At 45.5% G+C, this 11129-nt stretch overlaps 1 protein-coding gene and 1 pseudogene across 6 annotated transcripts in view; one reads left to right on the plus strand and one right to left on the minus strand.

Moving 5' to 3' along the window:
• The window catches only part of SAMHD1 (SAM and HD domain containing deoxynucleoside triphosphate triphosphohydrolase 1), a 67310-nt gene extending 63543 nt beyond the window's left edge, over positions 1–3767 (minus strand). For 2 of the 6 annotated variants that reach the window (XM_070801629.1, XM_070801628.1), the window contains exon 1: positions 3460–3767. In XM_070801629.1, the coding sequence (XP_070657730.1) occupies positions 3460–3667 (208 nt within the window). In that variant the 5' untranslated portion in view covers positions 3668–3767. The remainder of the gene's footprint in view (positions 1–3459) is intronic. The other 4 variants (XM_070801630.1, XM_019972377.2, XM_019972376.2 and 1 more) reach the window with 4 other exon arrangements.
• Positions 3768–7800: 4033 nt separating this feature from the next.
• LOC109567692 (5-hydroxymethyl-dUMP N-hydrolase pseudogene) lies at positions 7801–8352 on the plus strand (annotated as a pseudogene).
• The last annotated feature ends 2777 nt before the right edge of the window (positions 8353–11129 follow it).

Genomic DNA, 11129 nt, shown 5'->3' on the forward strand with positions numbered 1-11129 from the left:
GCTTATGATTGTCTTTGAAACAATACAAGAGGAAGAAATCAAGATCCTATCACCTTTATTCCTCATCACTGACTCCTGAGTGCAAGCCCTTGCTTTACATAAGCCCCCAGACTCCTCGTGGAGCGGGGGTGGGGTGGGGGCACAGTTCTGCAGGCAGGAGCCTACTGTGTTCCCCTCTCCGCCAGCTGAGAATAAAAGCCACTTTTCTATTTCCTCCAAACTCTGTTTCCATATTTTTCATTCAGCTTCAGTAGGCAGAGAAGGCCAAGATTTCAGCTGGCAACAAGTACTGGCAACAAGGTACTTCCCAGGTGACGAAGTGGTAAAGAATCCTCCTGCCAAGAGATGGAGGTTCAATCCTTGGGTCAGGAAGATCCCTTGGAGTAGGAAATGGAGACCCACTTTTGTGTTCTTGCCTGGAAAATTCCATGGAGCCAGCTCAGGGTCACATAGTGTGGATGCTGAACACTCAGGACTCAGCACCTCCCACGTGGGTTTGTTGGTGGGAGGGCAAAGGTGACTCTGGGCCCCCAAGTTTACAGCCAACCTTGCCCTTACAAGGCTAGGGTGAGTTAGATCAAAGCATGAACGTTCAGGTGTCAGGTGAGCAGGGCCTGGTCCAGTAGAAAATTTCTATTTTTTTGCTCTTTATAACTAGTGGTTAGAAGAATAATTCTTGAATATATTTCTCTGGACACTGTACAAATATTTCTATAAATTTTTACAAGTGAAATTCCCTGTAAGCAAAAGGTATTTCCAAACTGTCCAGGGTTAAACAAATTGATACTTTCATCAACTTTATTAGATTACCCATTTCTATTATCAATCTTTAAATATCTTTTTCTGTGTTTACAAGCTGGTTGTCAACTGTTTGTTCTTGTGTTTTGCTCATTTTCCTACTGGGGTGTTTTTTTCCTTGCTCTTAGCTGACTTTATAACTTTGGATATGTTCTCTTTTCTTTTCTTATTGGTTTATTTGTTCCTGTATTGCTGAGGGAAATTCAGCGTATTTTGATGAGAATACTTGTTAAGATATAGCTGGGATGAATTCTGGAGTTCAAAGACCTAATCTTAAAATCCAACTCTGTTTTTTTCTAGTTGTGTGACCTTTGAATCTCAAATATACCATGTTAAAAAACATGGATCACAGCTTCTAAATTCCTGTAAATCATATTCCAAAATGAGGAAAGGGACCCAGCACCTTGTGCTTAGTTTGTCAAATAAAAATTAATCTGTACACAAGTTACTGTGTATAAAACAACAAGTTCCTACTGTATAGCACAGGGAACTACATTCTATATGTGTATATATGGCTTCCCAGGTAGCACTAGTGGTAAAGAACCCGCCTACCAATACAGGAGACATAAGAGATGCAGGTTCAATCACTGTGCTGGGAAGATTGCACGGCAACCCACTCCAGTATTCTTGCCTGGAGAATCCCATGGACAGAGGAGCTTGGCAGGCTACTGTCCATAGGGTTGCAAAAAGTCAGACCCGACTGAAGCCATGCACACATGCATGCATATATAAATAAATGTATATATATATACATACTTCTCAGGTGTATATATATACATCTCAAGTGTATATATATATACACACATACTTCCCAGGTGGCGCTAGTGGTAAAGATTCCACCTGCCAATGCAGGAGACACAAGAGATGCAGGTTTGATCCCTGGGTGGAGAAGATCCCCTGGAATAGGAAATGGCAACCCATTCCAGTGTTCGTGCATCCTTAGACAGAGAAGCCTGGAGGGCTACAGTTTATAGGGTCACAAAGAGACACAAATGATCATAGCATACACACACAATTTGTATAACTGAATCATTCTGATGTACACCAGAAACTAACACAACATTGTAAATTAACCATACTTCAATTTTTAAAAAAATCTAAACTTAGGGACAGACTTTAATTAATGAGAAAAATTATTTGCAATAGGGAGAATGCTTTGATCTCAGAAATCTGCAAGTGGCTCAAAAAAAAGATTTTTTTTTTTTATAGGATAAAGAAGGGACAAGCAGAGATAACCAGAACCTTTGGAGGAGAAGTGACCTCAGTCTAACAAGACATTGTCTGGCTGTAGTTAGGTGCAACATCCATCAAGCTATTCTTAAGACTTGAACCACTAAAGATCCTCCCACCCTAGTCCCCAGCCTAAGCAAACAGGGCTCCACCCTCAAACTGCAAAAGTTTTCTGAATTTGCAAATCACACCCACTTTCCTATTGAACACTTCAGAGGGTAAAGCAGAGGTTAAGCTTCACATCGCTTACAGGAAGCTCAGTAGATTTCAAGTGGATGGATGTTTGAACTTGAGCCAATAAAGTTGCTTAAAATTCATAACCTACAAGCCAAATTGCAAGCTCCTGGGAGTTCAGAGGTCAACTGAGCCACTCTAGAGTTTAGAGTTAGCGAGGGAAACTGCTTTTGGATAACAAAACATGATCTTCACCAAGCTCTGCAAGTACAGGCACCAAGCCCGTAGAGTCCTACCGGGATGGTACGGTAGGCGATGAGGATTAAGAGATTAACAAAAATTTTCTTTCCCCGTTAGAAAAACTCCCGGTTGGGAGGGGAGCGGAGGAAACACAAACTTTCAAGCACTCAGAGAGTGTGTGCTAAATTGCTTCCGTCATGCCCGATATTTTCCGACCCCATGGACTGCAGCCCGCCAGGCTCCTCTGTCCATGGGGATTCTGCAGGCACGAATACTGGAGTAGGTTGCCATGCCCTCCTCCAGGGGAATCTTTCCGACTCCCCAGAGATGGAACCTGCGTCTCATTTTAGTAAGTCTCCTGCATTGGCTGGCGGGTTCTTTACCATTAGCGCCACCTGGGCAGCCCCTTCGAGCATCCCCACATAATCTAACGTGGCTAGTGTTCATGCAGCTGCATCAGCAGAGGGGTGTCCTGAACCTGGTGAACATGAGTGACAGCAACCCTCCCACTTAGGTTCTTCTAAAAAAAAGGGACCCGAGACTCGCCTCTCCGGCGCCGGGTTGTTAAGTTCCTGAAGAAGCCCACCAGAGTTAGACCAGCTGCTCCCTCTTTCTCCTCCAGGGTCCCAACCCCCAAAGTCCGCCCCCTGCCTACGGGTCCCCAACCCCAGACGCCCCATTTCTCCTTCCTCTCCATCTCAGGTCATCCCTCCTGGGCGCCGCCGCCACAGGTCCATCCTTTCGGATGCCTCCCACGTGTCAAGTCTGCCCTTCCCTTCCCTCGGGTCCCCTTCTCCGGGGGCTCGCCGCCTCAGGTTTTCGCTCTCCGCCTCAGGTCATTCCCTCCTCGGCGCCGCCGCCTCAGTCCACCCCTTCGGGTGCCTCCCGCGTCCGGTCTCCCTTGGCCGCTCTGGCCCCTCTTAGAGGCCCCCGCCTCAGGGCGCCCTCTTCTCAGGCCCGGCTGTCGCGGGCACGGGTCGCCAGCCCCGCGGCCCCTCAGCAACCCAGCTATGATACCTCGGCAGCGTTTCAGCAGTTCCGAATCGCTGAAGCCACAGCGCCTTAGGAAGGACCACACCTGCTCCGGGCCCCAGGTTCGGTAGTCCGGGTCGAGATCGTGGCTCGGGGACGTCTCTGCGTCTGCGAGAGGGGAGTCTGGCGGCGTTCTTGGGCTGCCATCGCGCCGGGGCCGCTTGGGGGTGTTCTGGGAGTCGGCACTCTGCATGGTTACGCACACACAGCTCGCCTCAGCACACTCAAGAACCCCGGCGCCCGACCCGCGCGCAAGCGCACTCGCAGCTCGTCGCCGGCCGCGAGTCCGCTTAATACTGCCAGGCTGCAGGCCGACCGCGCAGGCGCACTGACAGCTCAGGCCTTGAGGCCAGACAGGCCGCCCACTTCAGTCCCCCAACCCCCCAGCCCCTGCGCAGGCGCAATGACCGCCCAATGGACCTAAACCGCAACCAGGTATTTACGGTAAAGCGAGTGAGTAGAAGGAAAAGTGAGGGTAGTGCTAATAAGGGGGGGAACCGGCAAAGAGTGTGCCCAGTACAAGCTGCTACAGTCCAGAGCAGAGGCTATTCTGGTGAACTGAACTTCAGACTATCCCAGGTTTACCCTTGGCCGTATTTCAGATGCCCTAAACTTTTTTTTTTTTTTTAGATGCGCTAAACTTAAAAGAAACCTGAAAGGCCATAAGGTTGCCCTCATCTTGATTAAGAGAAAAGTGGGCAGGAAGCAGAACTGGAAGATGCTGGAATGAATTAAAACCTGATGTAAAGCTGTCAGCTTGCATTAACAAGTTCTGGAGTATTGCTGGCCAATTAGAGGGTCTTGGGGATGTCTGTCCATGAACTCTTAGCCTATCTTCAAGTCTCCACACACCAGCAGATGTCAGACTTCTTTCCAAAAGAATCTCACCCCTCACTCCATCCCAACTCCCTGCCCAGAGGAAAGGAAGTGGACAATCTGATAAATTAAAATTTATCTTCAAGGACTTTTACTACCTGGTGGTAGCTGCCTATGAAAATGGCAAGCATCTTGCCTTCATTCTTGCCACCCTGGAGCAGGACCCAAACTTACCTATAAATCTTGATCTGTCCAGTTACTTGTAAAGGATTACTACTGCTACTAAAGCCAATACACCTGCCCATCAACCCAACCGTAGACCCATCTACGAGATAAAGGTTGAATGAGGCAGATTATGATCAAGCAGCATGAACCTGTCAGTGGTCTAGCAGTTGAGCCAAATATTTTTAGCAAACACTTAGAACTTCATTGTGTGCCAGGCACTGTTCTAAGGGTTTTGCAAGTATTAATTAAGCATCACAGTAACCTTTAAGTGAAGTGAAGTGAAAGTTGCTCAGGTGTGTCTGACTCTTTGCAACCCCATGGACCATACAGTCCATGGAATTTTCCAGGCCAGAATACTGGAGTGAGTAGCCTTTCCCTTCTCCAGGGGATCTTCTCAACCCAGGGATCGAACCCAGGTCTCCCACATTGCAGGCTGATTCTTTACCAGCTGAGCCATAAAGGAAGCCCAAGAATACTGGAGTGAGTAGCTTATCTGTTCTCCAGCAGATCTTCCCAACCCAGGAATGGAACAGGGGTTTCCTGCATTGCAAGCAGATTCTTTACTGACTGAAATATCAGGGAAGCCCACAATAACTTTAAGATGTAAGGAATTGAGGTACAGAGAAATAAGTGATTTGCTCAAAGTCACCCAGCTAGGGAGTGATGAAGCCTGAATTTAAACAGGGGGCAATCTAGCTTTTCTCTGAAGCCCCTGCTCCTACTCAATTGCCAACATTGCTTGGTAATGGGAATTCTGATACAAAATTATTTTATATTAGTTAACCCAAATTTTTCAATTGCTCCCTTATCCCATAGAACCCTGAGGGAAAGTATAGAGAGGTGACCTTGCCCTCCTCTGCACGGAAGGACGGAAGAACCGGGGCCCAAAAGACATATCTTTAAACCCCAGAATATTTTGAGTAAAGAATGTTTTTCAAGACTTGTGAAACCAAAACCACAAGGGCAAGGGGGTCAAAGAGACAAGTAACATATGTGAAAGATATATATTTAAACTTGAACGTGGCTGTTTGAAAATTTGTGTTTATAAGACTTGTGGGAAAACCTGCCCTGACAGCAAGGTTTCTTGGACAGTAGAAGGTGATATAAGCAGGGTTTTAAGTTTAATCAGTTGGGTTTGTTCAAAGCAGTTGCTTTTGAGAAATTAATTTTCTATTTGTTTTTGCTCATTAAAGACTATGATATATGCCATAGCTATTATGTTTCCCCTAATCTACTTCATAGGGCCCCTAAATCTTACACAAGTTGGTTGGTTTCTTGTGCAAGGTCACATGGTTGGTAAGTGACAGACTCAAGATTCAGAACTGACTCCAAAACTTGGATGGTTTCTAGTTTGCTGCTTTACTTCCACTTGGTCCTGGTGATTCTGTTTCATCCAGGCATTCCACAACCTGGAAACAAATGCCTACTAGACACAGGCCCTCTGCTCTGGTCTTATTGAGAGAAATGAATATTCATGTGCTCCTCTGATGTCAATCTCACCATAGTTAGAACTAGAAAAAAAGAATTCAAAGTTCAATTAATTTAAGGCCCATTGTTTAATGACCTTGAATACCGTCAGCAAGTCCTCCTTGCTCTTCCAAGCTAGCTTCCACCCACCCAGCTGAATTGGGCAATTTTATTCCTGGCACTATTAACCTTGTGGTTTTGCATCTCTGCACAACTTCCTCTTCAACCAGCACTGCTAGTTCTCAGTGCCATCTATCACCACTCCCTGGTTCTCTCAGAACCTAACCTCCTCAAGGACCTTGTTTGTTCCATCTGCCAAAATCCCAAAGCAAGCCAAAATTCTTTTTTTTTAAAAAATATAGATTTCTTTGTCTGATAAAAATAATGCTCAAGAAGGAAAACTTGGGAAACAAAATGTGTATATAGACACATACAGATCCAAAGATACAGATCATGGTTGCATGCCTCATAAGTCTTTTTCTTTTTCCTTTTTTTGTAAGTCTTTCTTGGTTCATTGATGCAGAAATTTATCTGCATGTTTGTCAGGGAATTGTTAAAAAAAAAAAAAGAGTGAACTGGCAAAATGATAATAGTAACATATTTGATCCCATCACTTCATGGGAAACAGATGGGGAAACAGTGGAAACAGTGTCAGACTTTATTTTTGGGGGCTCCAAAATCACTGCAGATGGTGATTGCAGCCATGAAATTAAAAGACTCTTACTCCTTGGAAGGAAAGTTATGACCAATCTAGATAGCATATTCAAAAGCAGAGACATTACTTTGCAAACAAAGGTTCGTCTAGTCAAGGCTATGGTTTTTCCTGTGGTCATGTATGGATGTGAGAGTTGGACTGTGAAGAAAGCTGAGCACCGAAGAATTGATGCTTTTGAACTGTGGTGTTGGAGAAGACTCTTGAGAGTCCCTTGGACTGCAAGGAGATCCAACCAGTCCATCCTAAAGGAGACCAGTCCTGGGTGTTCATTGGAAGGACTGATGCTGAGGCTGAAACTCCAGTACTTTGGCCACCTCATGCGAAGAGTTGATTCATTTGAAAAGACCCTGATGCTGGGAGGGATTGGGGGCAGGAGCAGAAGGGGACCACAGAGGATGAGATGGCTGGATGGCATCACCGACTCGATGCACATGAGTTTGGGTGAACTCCAGGAGTTGGTGATGGACAGGGAGGCCTGGCGTGCTGTGATTCATGGGGTCACAAAGAGTTGGACACGACTGAGCGACTGAACTGAACTGAACTGAACATATTTAAGTACCTACTATGAATCAGATAGTCTATTTGTGCTTTACTTTCTATCCATAATTTCCAATCCTTATAACAATGTCATTAGATAGGTATTATACTAGCTGATCTTCTTTGGTTATAAATATGTTCATTCATTCATTCCATCAATATTAATATTTACTGGGTACATACTAATTTGTTTGGCACCTGGGACACAACAATGAACCAAAGAAACAAAAACCCCTGCCCCAGTGAAACATATTCTAGCTGGGGGAGACTGGCAATGAATAATAGTCTAATTAACAAGAATAAAGTTAGAAGAAGGTACTTTGGAAAAACTTTTTTTAAGAGGAGTAGAGGAGGAGGATAGAGTCACAGTTTTGAGTAGTGGGGATATAATAGGCCTTTTGAGAACTTGAAATTTAAGGAAACAGGAAGGAGAGGAAGGATTCAACCCTTCCTCAACCATGCAGGTAGGTGTCTGGAGGAAAAGCATTCCAGACAAAGAGAACACCAAGTGCAAAGGCTTTTGAAGCAGGAGCATGCTGGGTGTTAAGAAACAGCAAAGAGAGGGGCCTGCGTCGGCCGGGATGGCAGCGGCGGCTGGAATCCTGGTGCGCGGGGAGCCGGGTCTTCTCTCCCTGTACTTCTGCGGGAGTATCCGCGGCGGACGAGAGGACCGGGAACTGTACGTGCTCATCGTGTCTCGCCTCCGGAGCTTCGGGGTGGTGCTCACCGAGCATGTGGCGGCCGCCGAGCTGGACAAGAGCAGGGAAGAGGCTGCTGGAGGCGACAAGTTCATCCATGATCGGGACCTGGCCTGGCTGCAGCAGGCAGATGTGGTCGTGGCAGAAGTGACCCAGCCCTCTCTGGGGGTAGGCTATGAGCTGGGCCGGGCTGTGGCCCTCCACAAACCAGTCCTGTGCCTGTTTCGCCCAAAGTCTGGCCGAGTGCTCTCAGCCATGATCCAGGGAGCAGCCGATGGCTCCAGGTTCCAGGTGTGGGACTACGGAGGAAGCAGAGGTGGAGGCCCTGCTAGATCGGTACTTTGAGGCATATCCTCCTGAGCAGGTGGCTGCCTCTCCTGACCCAACTGCTTGACTTCACCCCAGTTTTTATTAAATTCTCCTGATGCTCCCTCCAAAAAAAAAAAGAAAAGAAATAGAAAAGAGGCCAATGTGGATGGGAAAAGTGAGCAAAGGGTAAGTACTAAGAGATTAAGTCAAGGAGGGTGCAAATCATGTGGAAACATGAGGGCTACCAGCTGCAAGTGGCTTTGAGGTCCCATCTTTATGGCTTCATATCTAGAAATAAAAGAAAGCCTCTGCTCCTCTGTTCAAATGTAAGGGAATGACTTCAATAAGTCTGGATTGCTTTCATTCCTGGACCAGTTGTGTTTTGAAATGATTGACCCAATCAGGATGTACGTTACCCCTTGGGTTGGAGGGCAAGGTCTAGTATCAGGAAGAAGAGACTTGGTTCTGGACAAAGATTCTTGGTGTTATTTAATAAATTTGGAAATGAAGCCCAGGGAGGTGAAATGACTTGCCAAAGGCCACACCTATGTGTTAAGTGCTTTGAGATTTGAACCTAGATCAGCCAGGTGATGCTAGTGGTAAAAAACCTGCCTGCCACCAGTGCAGGAGACATAAGAGACAGAGATTTGATCCCTGGGTCAGGAAGATCCCCTGGAGAAGGGCATGGCAACCCACTCCAGTATTCTTGCCTGGAGAATCCCCATGGACCGAGGAGCCTGGCGGGCTACAGTTCATAGGTTCACAGAGTCAGACACGACTGAAGCAACTTAGCACACACGCATAGCCTTGAAAAACACTGTTCTGTTCTGTAACTTGAGCTGGGTACAAGTTCTATGGCTTTTAGGCAGTCACAGGGAGTGGCCAACTCTATAGAGTTTCACTTATGGTGACTTCCTAGGAGTGCCTCAGTGTTTGGGTGGAATGACCATGTTTTTGGGAGTTAGGATGCTCAAACAACATTTGAGGGAGTGGCCAGACTTCAGTGGGTTGCTCCTGAGTAAACATAGTTCATGAATCCTTTTAAACTCATTGCTTACAGCCAACCTCCTCTTGTATTTCAACTTATATTCAACTTTGTACTCAGTCGTCTCCTCAGTGATCTTGCGTCTTTAGGGGTAAGTCCTCTCAGTTTCAAACCTCCCAGTACAGTCAAGGTTCTGAGCCTTTATTTGGGGGTCCTCTATGGCTGGCTTTATCTGGAAAGGGAATGGTTCATCTTGGTGAGTACTCAGTTGTGGGGAATTAGGTTTCTAAAGGCACTGCCACTGTTCAGAACTCCAGATCAATTAATGTTTAAAACTTATGGGCCAAAAAAAAAAAAAACCTTATGGGCCTTCCTCTTGTAAATTTCTTTTGCGTTGGACTAAAATCGCCTGCAATGACTTGAAACTCTGTTGGTCTACTTTTGGCTTGTTGAGAATTTCAAAATTAGTTTATCTGTGTGGTCAACTGGAGAAAAGCTATAATACAAAACAAAGAGAATGTGAAGCGTATTTCAATTCATATTTTGAGGCCTCCAATCATAATTAATGAATCTGCTACTATTGCTTCCCCCTGAGAAACTAACTCACAATTATCTCAAAAGATTTCCAAGCTAGAAAAATCCTCTGAGGCTTCTGAGAACTCTCTCTTTCCAAATCTCCTTTTTTTCTGTCCCTCTGAATATCTGTCATAAAGCTCTCCTCACTGCTATCCATCTCTTTCTGAACTTCCTTATTTTTTTGTAACACTGAGCTTGATCCCCAGCAGAAGACCATCCATACTGCCCATCCTGTAATGGCAGCCCATTTTAAAGCCAGGTCCAATGAGGATGGCACCACACCATTACATATATCCTCTGGACTAAGGCATGTAAATCCACCTTTCAAGCACTATTAATTGGACATGCTCTTTAGCATGCCCTTTAGCATGTCCAATTAATAGTGACGTGACAAAGCTAACCAACAATGTTGCCTGGGCAAAACATAATTTTTTTTTTTGTTTACATCTCAGTTAGAAATCTCCCTAATATAAAGAAGCAAACTGAGGATAAAGTAGTTGGATGGGTGGATCAGCCTATGGTGTTATTTACAGTAAGTTATACCTTATGAATCTTTGTGAAAGTGGAAATGTAGTTCTAGAGGCAGTTCATATTTCACCCATTCCTTTTCATCATTCCCCACATCTCCCATGTTTATCTCAAAGGCTTGTATCCTCTCTGGGAACTCTTATCTAGACCACTTCCCTCCAATTCCTAAAATTGAAAAAAAAAAAAAAAGGAGGGGAAAGGGAGAGAAGAAGACTTTTAAATATACAGCTGCTGGACTTCCCTGGTGGCGCAGTGGATAAGAATCAGCCTGCCAATGCAGGAGACGGATTCGATAAGTGACCTGGGAAGATTCCACATGTCTCAGAGCAAGTAAGCCTGTGTGCCACAACTACTGAGCCCACGTGCTACACCTAGTAAAGCCCACACGCCTTAGAACCCATACCCTGCAACAAAAGAAACCACCGCAATGACAAGCCCATGCACCACAACGAAGAGTAGCCTCCGCTCACTGCAACTAGAGAAAACCTGAAAGCAGCAAGGAAGGCAGGCCCGGGAACCAAAAATAAAAATAAGTGAATAAATAAATTGCTAAAGATAAATAAATAAAAATACAAGCTGCTCTAGAAGGGCCTTTGCCTAGAAATCCAGTTTAAGAAAAGTTTTAAAACAAAAACTTTAAGGCCTCTGTTTGCATCTGTCTGTATGTTCATGCGTGTGTGTTAGTTGCTCAGTCGTGTCCAACTCTTTTCGACCCCATGGACTGTAGCCCACCAGGCTCCTCTGTCCATGGACTGTCCAGGCAAAGATACTGGAGTGGGTTGCCATTTCCTTTTCCAGG

This window comes from Bos indicus, chromosome 13 (genome assembly GCF_029378745.1).
Source record: "Bos indicus isolate NIAB-ARS_2022 breed Sahiwal x Tharparkar chromosome 13, NIAB-ARS_B.indTharparkar_mat_pri_1.0, whole genome shotgun sequence".
NCBI lineage: Eukaryota > Metazoa > Chordata > Mammalia > Artiodactyla > Bovidae > Bos > Bos indicus.